Source organism: Astatotilapia calliptera, chromosome 6 (assembly GCF_964374335.1).
Source record: "Astatotilapia calliptera chromosome 6, fAstCal68.1, whole genome shotgun sequence".
Taxonomy (NCBI): domain Eukaryota; kingdom Metazoa; phylum Chordata; class Actinopteri; order Cichliformes; family Cichlidae; genus Astatotilapia; species Astatotilapia calliptera.
In genome coordinates this window covers 4,756,181-4,772,787 of record NC_137427.1, presented here as the reverse complement: position 1 = coordinate 4,772,787, position 16,607 = coordinate 4,756,181, and the positions used below count along the sequence as shown (strand labels likewise).

Genomic DNA, 16,607 nt, shown 5'->3' with positions numbered 1-16,607 from the left:
TTCAGAAATGAGTATTATGAGAGTCAAAGACTTCAACTATCAAAGCGATGTAGGCCCAGTGCTGAATAACCAAAGATAAAAAGGCAGCACTCACAATACTTCAGGCGTAAGTTGACAGATCCCACATTTTCTGAGTCATTCCTGTCATGTGACTAAACTTGACTCATGTTTGACATGATTGGTAAAGGTGACTTATTCCTGAGGTCTTGTGCGAGTGCTACCTTTTTGTCTTTGGTTATACTTTGCTTAAGAAATGTTTGCGCTCTGGCTACAGTCCTAACCAGCATGCACACGCCGCCCTGTTATCTCGGTGTGTTTTCAGGGTTTGCAAGGACATTTTAAAGTCGCGTCAAAAAGTACATCATGATTGTCCTTTGACTTTGGTTCGGGTATTTCAAAAACAATGTCTTTACCTCGTCTTGTGCAGTGAAATGTTGTCTTTTTCTTTTTAAGTCTGCTTTGCACCGCTGGGCCAACGTCATCACTGGTGCAGATTGCAGATGAACTTTTTCTTGCGTACAGGCGCACAGACGGGCAAACTCGAGTCGGTAAACGGCTGAATTCTGTGGCACCACCGTTTCTCGTCTACAGACTTTTTGTCAGGAGTGAAACAAAAATAATTTGCCAGATTTTCTCCTCGACACGTGCTCTGTCCTCGTAGTAAGGGATGCACTGACTGTGAAATACTAGGCCGTAATCCAGCACTGATACTGACATTTTTTTTTTTTTTTAGTCTTTATATTGTTTTTTTTGTTCCAGGTGAAAGAAAAAGAAAAAAAACTTTATTTAAAAAAAAAAATGCATGTGTTTTAGCTCTTCATGGAACAGTTTTTGAACATTTAGCCAGCGCAAAAGTCAGTAACGCCATCTTATCAGCTGATACTTGGCTGATTCATCGGTGCATCCCTACCTCATGCTTTGAAAATATATGTATAAAAATAATCTTAACGTGGAACGGCTGCAGTTCGTTTGCTTTCTGTCGAGCGTCTGCACATTTGAGGAACTCAAGTTAAATGAAGCAGTCAAGGAAATGCCTTGTCACTGATTGGTGAATGTGCTACTGATTGGTTAGCAAGCGCCAGCCAATGAAATGCCTGAATTTGGATGGTTGTGGTGAATTGGGCGGAACTGCCATCATTACGTTTCCAGAGTGATGTAGATTTCAGTGTGCTTTAGGGGTGAATGTTTCTTTTCGTGATTTATCATTTGACGGCGCGCCAGTAGACCACATTGATACTGTACAAGTGCTAGTGTTGGTTTGTTTGTGTTTTGGAGACACTTGATGGGTGAAGTCACGTGGTGATTGGGTTTACGGATCTCTTATTTAAGATTTAAGATATAGCCATTTTAAGAGCCATGTGTCAATAAATAATACCATTTTAGCCTTTGTAAGCATCACTTAGTCACCACTGTAACAGACAAGCGATCGTGAGTCAAATGAACATTTCATTTTCTTTTTTAAACGTGTTCTATTTGGTTGATGAGCATTGATGACTTCGCACAGATCAGACTCCCCGTCGAGGGCAGAAATGTTCAACTTTGCCAAGAGTCATTGGGTGCTGTTGCCATGGTTACACAGTGCAGCTGACAACAACGGCAAAAAAATAAAAGCGGGGGGTTTTTCCTCATAGATATATACACACAGATGCCACACTGGTTGTTGCTCCTCACTGTAATGACTCCACGCAGCACCACGTTGCTCGGGGGGAGCACACATCTGCACACGATCACGGATTGTTGTACCTCGCTGAATTTTCCACAGATTTTCGAGCAGTGTTTATGATACATGTGCTGAAACGGTTAATAATGCTTAAAATAACGTTACAGTCCGGCAGCTGCTTCTTTGTGACACTCTGCTGTAAAAAGCAACAGGATTACTCCATCACTTTAACGTGTCTACTGTCCCGTCAAAGTCTGACTTGAAAAGAGAGCTGCAGATGAGCCAGTGTTGGTCTTTCTCTCACTCCTGCAGTCTGTCTTTATTCTGTGGGACTCTTTAAACAAAACAAGTCCCACCTAAAGCAGCTCTGTAGGTTTCTGTAGCTACAGTTCAGGTATAGGTCACATGGGTTTCTAGAGTCTTTCTAGAGCATGTTGGAGCTCTCGGACCGAATATCAGATCAAATATTTAATGATAAATAAAATACGAATCTCCTTTTCTTTAGCTGGTATATGACAGTGTTAGCTTGGGACTACTTTTTAGTATACCAAATTAAAGACATTCGTAACGGTAAAACAAGTTCTCGTCTGTGGAAAGTTTTAGCATTTCTTTCAGTGAAACATCAAAAAGAAGCACAAAAATTTGGCGTTATTTATAGGACTGGATGACAGGAAATGCTCAGAGCTCGTGAGCAAGACAGCTGTGGCATCTGTGTTCATATGTGTTTTCCCTCCTATGGAAAAAAGGAAAAAAAAAAAAAAAGGACCTTGCCTGTTTTTGATACACAAAACTGCTTTTTTTTTTTTTTTTAATAGTTACTGGTTAACTTGTGGTATCTACATGTCATTAACTGCAATAACATGAATTGTTTTACTGAGTGGCCCTCTTCGTGATGAGGGCTACGGGTGTGTGATGGGGTAAAGGGGTGAATGTTAATTACAGTGGGGGGAGGAAGATGCCTGTAAAATGTGTTTCTCCACTCTTCTCTCGGCACACTTGACTTCACCTGGTTATTCCTTCAGGCGATTTGATCTTCATCTCTTCACAGGTTTGACTGATGAGGCAACAGTTCAAACCTGACTACTGCTTTATATTCCTTTTACTACTCTCACACTTTCACACTCCAGTTTTGTGTGTAGATCTTAGAAAGCAGAGTGGACCTTTTTCTTTTTTTTAAATTGAAGCTGTAGGCATAAATAAGTGTGCTCAGATGGGATGGGTTTTCATTTCCATTTCAGTTAATTCTCTTGAACACAAGAAGTTTAACCTGCTTCTCTGACTTTAGCTGTTGGAGGGTGAGCGCCTCTCACCAACATCTCACTGAAAAATGAGGGCTATAACTGTCTGTCGTGACTGTTCATCACATTCGTCAGTCTCTCTGCTCCGTGTTCATCTTTGCATATCTTCTCTTTACCTTTGTGTGAGATATTGTGTAAAAAAGGATGTTTGGATTAATGAGAAAATGGTGGCTTTACATTTTTCAGCATTAAACTTGAATTATAAGAAACTGCAGACTCCTGTCACGCTTTTTTACGTTCTGTATCAAAATGTTTTCATTGCCTAGAACTAAAAATTGCTTTCCCATTCCTTGCAATCATCTGTTAGTGACATGGTTAATCTGTGAATTTACAAATACGGGCCTCATGCTGCATCTCCAGCTCCACTAATGATCAAAGGTTCTCTGCACTGAGTGACCTGCATTTCATCACTGACAGTTCATCATCTCAGATTCTGTAAAATGGAAAATTAACGTCATCACGTGGTGCTTGTTTCCTTTAATGTAAAAATAATGTTAGAAAAAACAGAAACGGATACATAAGATTTTAACAAGATGAAGGAATAGAAAGTGTAGCACACAAAAATGTCCTGGAGAAGGAAGACCAGATGTGCTGTAAGTGTGAGCATCACCTCAGCACATTGGATTGCAGACCAACTGCATCTAGTGGACATCTAGCATTACAATTGCTTTTAAAGAAAACAAAACTAAATGGAGACGCGTCAAGGTTTTCATGTGTGTTCGCATATTTGTCCTCAGCTTGCTCTTAGCCCATGACTACACATACATCATACCAACACCACTGTCACATTTGCTAATAATGGCACGATAGCAGGTGACGAGTTCAACCTCTGACTGTGTGATGTTGTCACAATAATCTGGACTTAAACCCAGTAAAAAGCAGAGAAGCAATGTAGCCTTTAGAAAACTGAAGCATACTGAGCACTTTGCTTCAGGCGTACAGGTGGAGGAAGTGGAGAGCTTTAAGTTCCTTGGTGTGCACATCCTGGTCAATCTCACCCACACCACACATATCTCCCATCGGGTGGGGAAAGGCTTTACATCCTTAGGAAGTTAAAGATCATCTCTCATCACCTGCTGACCAGCTTCTCTCAGTCAACAACAGCGGGCCTCGTCATCTAGTGCTGCATGGTGTGGTTCATCACAAACAGAAAAGACCTGCATGGGTGGTTCCAGACGTGTGACACTATCGCTCGGTGAGATTTACACAGGATGAGTGCCAAAAAAAAAAGAGCCACCTGTAAGTTTAATGGATTCATCATCTACATCACCTGAAGCGATGCCACAGTCCTCTGGAAATAGAGCTCAATCAGAAGCAGAACTCACAGATTACAAATGACAAAACAGCTTCTTCAAACAGGCAGTCAAATACATCCCCCCTCTTCTTCTCCTATTCTACCGCAATAAGCCCCTACCCCGAGAACTACAAGTGCATTAACCCCTGTCCCTCTCATTCTTCATTTTTTGCACTGTATATTATAATCATCATCCACTATTATTTTGCATATATTACCTCACTGTTTGTATCTTTATATTTTCATATTAATGCTCTTGTCTGTTTTGATGTTGCCGCGAAAACTAGTTGTTTTAAACATTAACAATAAGGATTTATTTATTAATTTCCAAATGTGATGCTTTTATGTGCACATTACAGATTTATTGTTGTACAAGTGTTCATCCTGCAAATCTTTCAATTTCAATTCTGTTTAGCCCCTTAAAAAATAATTGTTATTATTTCTTATATTATAGAAAATATCAGATTGCCTCAAATGTTCAATGATAGAATAAAGGTTCATTAAAATAACTATGTTTGTCAAAAAAAATAAGCAGTTGTAAACATTAGAATGACACCATCACCTTTTCAGATCTGGCAGGAGCTCCTTTGTGTTACTTACCTGGTGATGTGAGGATTGTTCTCTTCAAAAACAGATCTTTGGTGCTCTTATTTTGAGGTTTTCCCCCAAACTGACTGTAGAGGGCAGCATGTCCCATCCCAGGATACAGCCTGGCGGTCTTTCAGCAGAAGAAGAAGAAACTATTTTTGCCCGGGTTGCTAAAACATCACTTTTATGTTATAGACGTCGATCAAACCAGCGCTAAATGATTTGTTTTTTGCTAACCTAACGAGTGTGAGATACCTGAAGGAGACGGTGGTCGCTTCCTTGTAAGTAAGAACGTGTTGCTGAACATTAATATTCAGAGATCGTGTGTCAACATTAGCCATCGTGCTAGCATTAGCGGCTCCGGTGTGATGCGTTTGTGCTCCTGTCAGATCCGCAGGATGAAGGTGAAAATCAAACAGTGGAACGGGGTTGCCTCCTGGCTCTGGGTGGCCAACGATGACAACTGTGGGATCTGCAGGATGGCCTTTAACGGCTGCTGTCCTGACTGTGAGTATCAGAGCTAATAACATAGCACTAAGTAACGAGTGGCTGCATTAAAGATGCAAACATAACAAAACAAGATTGTTCTTTGGTGGGTTTGCTTCTAATACATATAACGCTTTATGTATTATCCGACCGACAATATGCCAAATTTATCCTGGCCCTCCTGTTTATACAAACTAAGTAGTGAGAACGGTGGCAGAGACGGGCAAAAAAATCACCACTCTACAAAAAAACGCTTCTACAAGCTGTGGAACAATTTTAGAAAAATGTTCTTCAAGATAAAATTGCAATGCCTCAGAATATCGCATCGTCTACAGCACATAATATCTGTGTGAAGGGGTTATGGGCAAAAATCAATATTGGATACCTGTGATCATTGGGCTGTACTGCATTTAAAAACAGACCCGATTCTGTCATGGAAATCACTGCAAGGGCTCAATAACATTTCCAGAAATCACTGTCAGTGAAGACAGGCATGTCCAACTGGGAGGGGGCCCCGAGTTACGATGAAGAGCTTGACTGTATCACTGATAAGTGGTGGTGGAAAATGGATTGATGGCCGCTCCAGTGACCCATCTTGGAGATCAACTCCAGCTGCAGTATCTTGTGGTATTGCCCGTAGGTTCTTTAGGTTGATATTGAAGACCGCCACAACAGCAGCTAGGCCTGTGAGCCACTCACTGGAGAAAAGGCAACACGGGAAAGGTCACAGGTAGCTGATTAACAGCAACTGAACTTTCAAAATAAGAGCAAATGCCTAAATTGATCGGGGATGGCACTGATCACACAAATGGATGAAATGAGTTCTTAAATATACTTAAGTGGTCTGTGTGGGGAAACACTTGTATCCTGTTTTAGTATTACAAGAGGATATCTGCTAATCAGCAACTGAATGCAAAATCCTGCCCAGTCTCTCTAATGTGTGTTTTTGTTTGTTTGTTTGTTTGTTTGTTTGTTTGTTTGTTTGTATGTTTGTTTTGCAGGCAAAGTGCCTGGGGATGACTGCCCGCTGGTCTGGGGTCAGTGCTCCCACTGTTTCCACATGCACTGCATCCTGAAGTGGCTGAACTCACAGCAGGTCCAGCAGCAGTGCCCCATGTGCCGGCAGGAGTGGAAGTTCAAGGAGTGAACCTGTGGAGGCGTCGCTGCCACAGAGACGAAAGGCTCGCTCGCAGACTTTTATGTAGACTGTAAATAAATCTGTGTTGGTACTTCTACTAATGCAGAACACACGCTGAATATGTTTTACTGTAGTGGATTTGTGATTAAATTAAATAAGAAAAAAAATGCGTTGTACTGAGTCTGTCTTGGAGGTCTGGCTGATTATTTCCTTGGATCGTGACGTTTATGACTTTGATTTCATGGCAGCTCCACACTGATGTATTATTTCTTGTTTGTTTGTTTGTGTAGCTTTTCATATTTCAGAACCTGTCTGGATAAAAATGGACAAAAAATTTACAAGGTTATCAAAACAATGCTACTTAAATATCTTCTATTCAATTTATCCCTTAACTCTTGAATGTCTCCACAAACTAACATAAATTGTTTAAGTAAGGTCTTAAATAACTTAAATAACTTCAGTGCTCTTTAACAATTATTTTCTAATTCTGCACATCTAATGGAGCCATATAGACCATTCTTCCAGAACATATCCTCTTATTTACTGACACACTGGGGTTGGAGACATGTTTCCTGTAGATGAGCTTAGATCTGGGGACAATGAAGGCCGTAGCAGATGATTCACATGATTTTCATCCTCATCAAACTATACAGTGACCTCTGCTGTGCTGCGGTGGGAGATGACTCCCATCCGGATCCAGTTGTTTTATCAAGAACAAAGGTCCAACATGATCACTGTGTAATGATTTGTACTGACTGTTCCTTCCAGTGCTTTTTATTTCACACCTCATTTAAGAGCCCATATATTTTTTCATCAATGATTAATAAAATGTTTGTACTGAAAAATTACAGTCAGTCATTCTAGATTTGCTCCATATTCTCACCTGGCTAAAGTAATTTAGTTTTATATTTTAGCTTTTGTCCTGTTTTTTTTTTTTTAAGTTTAGTTTCACGTAGTAACTAGAGAAATTTTTCAAATACCACATTTTGTGGAGGACGTGAACATGTCATGTAGTCATCATTTTTAGTTTCAGCTGGTTTTAGTTTCTATTTTAATTGCAGTTAACTGTAATAACCTCAGTCCATGACCATCCTGCATGGCGTCTGAGGTGGTAAAAGGCAAAATCACTTTTAACTTCAGGGATATTAATCTGTTCAGTTAGGAAACGGAAGCTATTGCGAGTCCAACTGCAAACCTGCTGTCTCAAGTATGTGGAGAAGGTACCGGAAGACAGCCGAACAGGGAACCTCTGAACTGCCACATGAGGAGCCATATTTCGGACATCCTGCTGCATGCGGTGTGAGCAGAAACCTGATGTAGTTAACAGTTTAAACCACTAGGTGGCAGCATTTACCGGGATAGTCCCAGTGACCCCGCCCTCAAAGTCGCGTCAGCAGTACGGAAGTAAACAGCCTGCTCCCTGCTGCTGTCAGTTGGTGTTTTCTTTTCTTAAAAACAGTAATTTCACAGCTGGTCGTGTCTTCATTAGCAGGCTGACAGATGTCCGCTTCTCCCGCAGAAGATCTGCTCCAGCAGTGGGAAAGGTCAGAGTGCTGTTCTGTCTCAGCTACTCACAGCACACCTTAAATACGACCCAGTTTTTATTCTGCAGTTAAGTCCATTAGACTCGTTTTGCTCCAAACGTTGCTGATTCTTTATCTTCAAAGTTTTCCAAAGTGTCCCATCCAGAAGAAGTCAGCTTCAGTGGATGGTGAAATACCAAAACAGCACCAGTGCCGTAGAGTGTAATCATATTAGGCTTTATAATCGTTTAACGCAAGGATACAGTTATAACGACCTCATCCATATTTTGGGATCCTAAAATGATAAAAATTCAGCTTCAAGAGTGATGATATCTTAAAATACCAGAGGTCTCTATTCTTTAAAAATATATATTTTCAGTATTTTCATTACCATTATTTAATTTCATCATGATTGTATTTATTTCCTGTTTATATTCTTCTTTTCTCTCTGTGTCTCTGTATCTTTAAGAACTCAGTGTTTGTTCATCCTACATTAGAGCAGCAGTAATTGTTTGACAGTAAATGGTTTTCTCACCTGTCTTACTAAAGTTTGTAAAAATGTCGTTTGTCAGTAAAAAGCAGCGACTGTGCTGACAGATGCTGCTGTGCAGGGGATGCAATTTCTGTCAGGGCCAACTGCTTTGGCACGACACAGGCAGCTCTTGGAGCTGAGCCACCTCCACACCTCATCAGCCTTTCATTGATTTACTTGTTTGTAAAGACAAGACCAATGATATCATCATGTTAGTCTGTATCATGTCCTGATGTCTCTGATTAATGTGAGCGTGTGGAGCTCCTGCTGTCCTGCAGAGAGACACAATTACAACATTTACAGATATTTACATTTCAACAGTACAATACAATCAGCTGACTGATTCTTCTTTTAGACATTATTAAAAATTCACGATGTGAATGTCACTGGTTTTGAAAGCTCTCGAGATAAGCCCTTGTTTTGAATAATTAAATTAGTTGCAGTTCTACAAACCACAGCAGGAGGCGAACCACCTGGGTTCATCAAGCCACTGTGAGAGTTTCAGATTTGTTGCTGTTAACAGCCCTTTTGTCTGCTATAGACTTTACATGCCGGCCTCATATTTTTTCATGAAGTAATTGCCAGCGAGTGTGTTTATATTTGTTTGTGTTTATGTTTATATATTTGTTTCCCGATGCAGTGAGCAGGCACGTCTGAGGCAGCAGGTGCTGGAGGACGACACAGAGGACTGGCAGAGGAGCCCAGACTTTTCAGGTCTGGAGCGAGTTGGTGGGGTGGACCTCTCCTTCATCAAAGGGGATGACGTCAATGCCTGTGCCCAGCTTGTGGTACTCAGCTACCCAGATCTGCAGGTGAGCTACAGAGATAAAATAACCCTGTAATGCCAAATATATCATATTTCATAAAACATTAGTGTTATTTTATAACCCTAACCCCCTTTATATGTTTTTGTTTGTTTAAGATAAATAAAAGATTACAGATTAAAACTCATATATGTAAATTAAAATTTAATTTCCATTTTTCAACTTGTGAGAAAGTTCAATAAACACTTGAGTTAAAAACATCGAAGCTTTTCTGACCTCTAGTGGTGACAGGTGGGAACAGCAGCAGTGCTTCGTGGAGAAGGCTGAGGATCAGAAATTGAATTCCACAGGCTGCATTTTTTTCACCAGTGACACCTTTAATGAAAAGGAAACACATGACGATACAAAATGCTATCCTTAAAAAAATGCTTGGCCTTTGAAGGCTTTGTAATACGTGCAGCTGGAATATTGCGCAAGGCCAGCTGTTAACCTTTAAAGTAGTCTCATTTACTTTGTTTGGGCACTGAATACAAAGTCCTTATGGGCGTTTTTCTCCTCTTGCTTCCTCGCCTTGAAGTCACAGCTTTTTTTATGACTCCTGAAAGCTGGCGGCATGAGGAAGAAATTATTCTTGCTCTCGCCGGGGCTGTCGGTATGTTCTAGGGAGCCGCTGAAGTGATTTTAAATGTTTTACCCTCACCTTTTGATAACTTCTCCTGTGAGCTTCTGCCTGTGGGGCTTATGAACAGTCATATGCCAACAACGTTATTTTAGGCATATTAGAATGCAAACCCCGAGGAGCGCATATTTGTTTTCCTCAGAGCTGCTGCTTTCTTCTGTTGGCTTTCTTTTTTCCAAGACAAAAATTTTTTTTTCTTGGCCTTCAGAAAAACATTTTGATAAATATATACGTTTATGTCAAGTAATTACAATGTTAAATATAATTAAACTTCATGCATAGATATAGCTTCTGATCCAGTTGTATAGAAGAAGACAATAACCTTTCGTTTCATTTATAACCTGAATAAAATCTTTCCTGATGAGTTCATGCACTCAGCCGCTCCTTTTAATTTTTCTTTAATGCAGCGTGATCTCTGATTTTGTAAATTATGATCTGATTTAAAGTAAAATAGAATTGTAAACATACAGAAAAGCTGTATGTAGCCTGTGTCCCTATTTTTAAAATATACACATAAATTGAAAACAGTAGTCTGGCAGTGAAAGTGTTAATATGCAACAGAGCTCCTCAAAGTGACCTTCCCAGTCCGGCTTTTCATTTCATTTACTTTCCCAGCAGCCTTTCACCAGCACTGCTCCTCGCAGTTATTTATCTGTGCATTAACACGGCCTGCTGGCAATTTCCAATTATAATTAATGACATATGTCACCATACATTGTTGATACATGGACCCAGTGAGGCTAATGAAATGTGTTCAGAAATGTTGTTCAATAATGTGATTATGTTCCCTGCTTGTTTTCAATTTACTTCAACATTGCCACCTGAGGCTATTTGGGGCTCAAAAGAATGCTAGTTCCACGTTCCACAGTGTGCTCACTGCTGCTGCAAGTCACACAGAAAAAAAGCAAAAGTTGTATAATTTTATTGTTTCTCACTGAATAAATATGCCTGTGAGGAGATGAAGGTCACGGCAGTCGACAATGTGACAATGACATATCCTGAAAGGTGTTCGGCATTTCTAAAGCCAGATGACAAGGCAGGTATTCAGAAACGTTTCTGCTGTGAGCCTCTGCGAGCTCGACTCGGCGGACAGCTTTTGTGTGTTTTATTTGTAGCTCATGCCCGATAACAGCCTCGATAACACGTGATGCTGTTAGATGTTACATCATTCGAGATGTGAGCACATCTCTTCGCTGTGAGCAGAACAGGATTTTATATGCTGGTCAGAAAGTTGCGACAGCTTGTGCACCTGTAATCTGCATAAGGTCTCAGAGGGTCTCCTGGACCCTGCTGGTACCTCACAGGATACTCGGAAGGAGATCATGGCAGACATGTTTACCTGCGGCGATGCTGCTTAAAATAGACAGGACAGCGAGGGAGGTACATACATGGATCCTGCCAACATGGGAAAGGCTGTTTACAGTATATATTGTGCTGATTTTACAACCCGCTGTGGTTCTAATCAAAATGTAGTCTGCATGGCAATACTAAGACTGTTAATTAGGCAATATTGATAGTGTTTTACATAAACAAAGGGGCTCTTTTCTGCTCCAGATTTGTATTCATGGACACATAAGTATCTTTGTATTATTCAGTTCAAAATAACCCTCATTTATCTTGTGCCGGTGCAGCTCTTGAGTTCAGTCTCCTATTAAAAACTAGTTTAGATCCTCTTCCTGTAAGCTAACTTTCATGGAGCATGGAGAAACAATGTTGTTGCTCTTGCTTGGCTCGTATGTGTTGAGCCTTATAGTTGTGTATTCTTCTGAGACCTCTCCATGTTCATGATTGGTGATCCCCGTTTATTTTGAACGGGATTTAGAAAATATGGGCTGACTCATTACAAGTTCATGTGGCCTCTTGTGGTTGTCAGACAATGAGTAGATATCCTGCTGTTGAACTCGCTCTGCACTACAGGCTTCCCGAGGATGAGATTAAAAATTAGATGTACACCAAAATTTTAGGAGTTTATACAGTTAAACTGTAACTGTGTCCACTTAATTGACCAGGTCACTTAAATGAAATAAATTGTCAGATGTTCAGAATATACTCACAGCCTTTAATCAACAGGGAGCAGATGTTTCATTTTGTGCCAGATGGGCGATGTTGGTGATTATCTTGTACAGCTTCTCTGTGCCTTTGGACTCACCCTTACATATACACTAGGGTGGACGCATTTGTCCAAAGCACCCTGACAGTGTCCCTGACTGACTCATTTATGTACAGTCATGCAATAATGTAGGTTTTCACAGGACTCTGTGCAGTGCTGTGAAAAGCTGAGTACAGACTTACTGCTTCCTTAGAACATAAAAGGCTGAGAAGCGCCAATGCTGCTAATCAAATGCAGCACCTCTGTTAAAGCAGAAGTTTGGGCGGTTTGCTGGTCTGTAGGATTCAGGTGTGTGTTAACACAATGCCATAAACATCCCAGGTGTGGATGTCACAGCAAATTCACCCCAAGGTCAGACCATGCAATCGTCAGTGAAACTGCAAAAGCCCAAGAGCTCCATCTCAGATTCTCAAGGCCTCAATTAGCATGCAAACGTTATGTTAAAAAAAATGAACAAAGATTTTTTTTTTTCAAATGGTTGCCAAGAGAAATCGTCTGCTCTCCAAAAGTCCTCAAAGTTGCATCTGAACAAACCACAAGAGTTGCAGAACCAAAGTAGAGATGTTTGATTATAATACACAGCACCACATCTGGAAAAAAAACAACATATCAGCACAAACACCCCATAACAACTGTAAGCACGGGGATGGAGGGGCGATGATTGTGCTTGGGCTTGTTGTGCAGCCACAGGACCTGGGCACTCCGCAGTCACTGAGTCTACCATGAACTTCTCTGTATACTTGTGGTCATCTGACTGACTGAAATATGGATATCCTGCAGAATTATCCAACGTGGCTTAAAGGTTAATAACAGTAACACACTCGTTATGTCAGCAGAAGTGGCACCTGGCAGATACTGGCCTGTGTCAGCCCACCTGTCAATCAAAGCAGCCATGCCCCTAACAAAATTTAAAAAAAAGATGGGTTATTAAAAAAACAAAAAAAGGTTTTATGATGAATGAAGGTGATGAAGATGTTAGTGTGGGTGTCTGTGGAGACTTTGGAGATTGCTGCTTGCAATGGAGAAATGAAATATTGTGATAATCCGACGGTGTAGTAAAATTCAGTCATAAGAAATGAAGCAGTCTCTGCTCCCTCCTGCCAGGTGCTGTATGAAGACAGTCAGATGGTGACCCTGACGGCCCCCTACATAGCCGGCTTTCTGGCATTCAGAGAAACTCCTTTCCTCCTGGAGGCTCTGCAGAGGCTGAAGAAGAACCAGCCCACACTCCTTCCTCAGGTCTGGACGTGCTAGAACTTGAATAATGACCTCTTAGTGCAGGGGTGGGCAACTCCAGGCCTCGAGGGCCGGTGTCCTGCAGGTTTTAGATGTGTCCTTGAGCCAACACAGATGATTCAATGGCTGAATGACCTCCTCAGCATGTCCTTAAGTTCTCCAGAGGCCTGGTAACGAACTAATCATGTGATTAAGGTGTGTTGACCCAGGGGGATATCTAAAACCTGCTGGACACCGGCCCTCGAGGCCTGGACTTGCCCACCCCTGTTTTAGTGACTACTGAAATGGGTTCTGTTCGTTTCTGTCAGATTAACTTCTCAAAGCTACACAGACAAAGGAAAATATATATATCTTTTTGCATTTTTATTTGACCAGGAAGTAAAACAAACTCTTTTTCCATTATTTTGTTGATGCTGATGGTTCATATTCACAATAGAGTGAAAAGAAAACATTTTAGTTTGTGCTTGTTAACCTTAGTTTGCAGTTTTGGCATAATTCCTACAGATAAAGTTAGAAACCTGAGGATTTTGGGCAAACTAAGTAATTAAAATTTCTTAGTGTTATTATTGTGATAACTATTATTATTATATTTATGGTAGTAGTACTAGAAGAAGTGATATAATTCCCATCTCCAGGGCACAGTGAGCTGGAAATGTTTTAATAACCGATAAATCCTCCAAAGTGGAAAAAGTTACTTATGAATCCAACAAGACCGACAACCTGCTAACGTTATTGGATTTGGACAAGTGCTTTAAAACCTCGCATCACGTTCATGCACATTAAGTGAAGCTCCTCTGTTTGTCCTCTCGGTTTTTTGTTTTTCTAAAGCGACGCCTCTTGTTCATCTTCACCCACTCGCTTCTGTTTGTCGCAGCCCACACGCCTCCCACTCTGTCCCTCTGTCGTCCTCGTGCACGCAGGTGTGCAGAAACACACACATTCACACTTAGAAATTCATGCACACACACACACACACACACACACACACACACACACAAGCTCAGATTTACTTCCAGTGACATTTAGCTCTGGACAGATGCAGTCACTGCTCCCTTTATCTGCAACCTTTCAAGTGAGTGTTCCTGGTGACTTATGATTCAAGCAGAAATATGTCTGCGGAGTCACCTTTGGCTTTTAAAATTCATCGGTGTGTTGGAGCTGGAAGCGTTCCAATATCAGTTTGAGGAGCTCTTACTAACTTCGGCTTTTGAAGATCTTCTGCCATCCCAGGGTTATAGACACAATAGATAACAACAAAAATCTTTCACTCTGGACATTTTAGTTGATCATATCATTCATAGCACAGGTAGAAGCAAAAGATTAATAATACCTCTGTTGATGAAGTAGCTCTGTTTATTATTTCACCTGTGCTTTTAATCCTCAGACACGTGGAAAAGTCTGCTGTGGAAAAAGCGAGTAATATCGAGCTTCCTGCAGTCGAACTCATTTCAGGTGTGTTCTCTCTGCAGGTGGTGTTTGTGGATGGGAATGGTCTCTTTCATTACAGAGGTGAGGCGACTGACCGAACAAAGATTTTAGATTTTCTGTTTTTACTTTAAAGATAACATAATGTAATAAACTTTTAATAACACTGATAAAAAATATTAACAGTTCACTGTAAAAAATCGAACAAACAACAAAAATCTAAAAACACACATTTAATGAATAATGTGTTTGTTAGTTTCTCTGTACCTGTACAATCATCGCCCAGTTTTCCCTCAAGGTCATCTTCTTGTCCATCTGGACCTATGCGATTAACGCTGGATTCAGAGGCGCCACCAAAGGGGGGCCAGGAGGGGCACTGGACACCCCTTAAAATTTGCTGGCCGCCCCCCTGTCGCCTCTGTGACCTCTGTGTTGGTAATAATTTTAAAAAACGTGAACACAAGAGTGAGGAAGAATCTTTAAAGGGATGGATGGATTTTAAAATCTTATTTGGTTTTCATATGTACATATTTTGAGTGATATCAAATCTAATAGCAGGAAATAAACTAGGTATATAATTCAGTTTTTTCTCTCTTTTTTTGCCATATTTTTCAAGTAACCTATATTTGACAACAGCAATAAAATTGAAAACCCTGTTTTTGGTGTGCCACCCCCACATGGCCACCCCTATGAAAAAATTTTGGAGCGTCCCTGGTTGGTTATATCAACACCTTCAGCTTGAACTTAATTTTGTGACATAAGAGACAGCTGTAGGGATTCAGATCTGTCGAGGGTGGAGGGAAGTGACCAGCGGTTGTATGTCTGTGTGGCCAAAGAAGTGACACACATAACCTATGTCCAATGATTGTTTTCCATGAGCCGGCTCGGGATGTTAGAGTACACTCATCTCTGTGAAAGGAAAATGGAAAAAATGACGTGCATGCCGATGCTGCTGTTCGGTCTCTGGGTCGTACGTAGCATGACACTCGTCAGCAGCGCATCTTCAAAAAAAGAGACAGCTAAAAATTTCAGTCTGATTTTCACTGATCATTAATTCACAGATTTGCATTCAGCTCCACTCGAGCTTGTTAAAAATACTGAATTCAAGGTGAGTCTAGCGAGGTTTGAGGACAAGCTGTATAAACTTTGGCTTTCACTAAAGGGACTGTTGGGTGTAACACCTGATAAAATCAACCCTGAGTGAATCACCGTGAAGCCCTCTGTTGTAACGTTTCTTTGCATCACACAGTTCGCTGAAGCACGTTTACTCCCCGCTGTTTAATTTTGGATGTGACTTGATTGTCGCTGTTTGGATCGTTGCAGAGTTTGGCTTGGCGTGTCACCTGGGAGTGCTGTCAGGGCTGCCCTGTGTGGGCGTGGCCAAAAACTTGCTGCAGGTGCAAGGAGTCAACAAGAGTGAGGAGCATCAGTCACAAGTGAGAAAACATCATCTCTTTTTTAAATTTAAGATCTTTTTTGTTTTAAACGTAGATTCTGTAGGTTTGATGAGTCAATGTGTGCACTTTGTTATGCTCAGGTCTCCAGTCATACAGCATTGTTGTATCCATTGTGGTTTTCAGTGTTATAAAAAGGCCATTTCAAAATGACGAGTCTAAGACTTGAACGTCTGTTTCTCCCACCGAGCTGCAGAGCCTCGTCACTCTGCGGTTTGGCCTTCAGAGCTCTTTGATGTAAAAGAGATGAAGAAAACCTGCTTCATATTTAATGTTTCTTTTAGTTGTGTACACATGTTTCTCTTGTAAAAGAGCTCCCAGTGTTGACAGGAGTCACTGGATGAATTATTTAAGTTTTCAAAGTGTAATCGCTTTCTCTGCTCGCTGCATCTAAAGAGAAAAGCAAAGAAATGTCAGAGA

General features: G+C 40.8%; 2 protein-coding genes across 10 annotated transcripts in view; both read left to right on the top strand.

Annotated features, from left to right (window-relative positions):
• The first annotated feature begins 4,928 nt into the window (after positions 1 to 4,928).
• On the top strand, positions 4,929 to 7,309 carry anapc11 (APC11 anaphase promoting complex subunit 11 homolog (yeast)). Its single transcript, XM_026169219.2, has 3 exons — positions 4,929 to 5,121; positions 5,230 to 5,347; positions 6,328 to 7,309. The coding sequence occupies exons 2-3, from the start codon at positions 5,239 to 5,241 to the stop codon at positions 6,471 to 6,473; spliced, it is 255 nt and encodes an 84-aa protein (XP_026025004.1). The 5' UTR covers positions 4,929 to 5,121; positions 5,230 to 5,238; the 3' UTR covers positions 6,474 to 7,309.
• A 522-nt stretch (positions 7,310 to 7,831) lies between these two features.
• LOC113023615 (endonuclease V) overlaps positions 7,832 to 16,607 on the top strand; it is a 69,637-nt gene continuing 60,861 nt past the window's right edge. For 4 of the 9 annotated variants that reach the window (XR_013909591.1, XM_080302663.1, XM_080302662.1 and 1 more), the window contains exons 1-5: positions 7,838 to 8,008; positions 9,160 to 9,331; positions 13,177 to 13,311; positions 14,778 to 14,817; positions 16,057 to 16,169. Coding sequence is in view for 8 of the 9 variants with exons in the window: in XM_080302663.1 (XP_080158789.1) it covers positions 7,965 to 8,008; positions 9,160 to 9,331; positions 13,177 to 13,311; positions 14,778 to 14,817; positions 16,057 to 16,169 (504 nt within the window). In the remaining variant the exon portion in view is untranslated. Of the gene's footprint in view, positions 8,009 to 9,159; positions 9,332 to 13,176; positions 13,312 to 14,777; positions 14,818 to 16,056; positions 16,170 to 16,607 lie in introns of all 9 variants that reach the window. The other 5 variants (XM_080302659.1, XM_026169804.2, XM_026169803.2 and 2 more) reach the window with 4 other exon arrangements.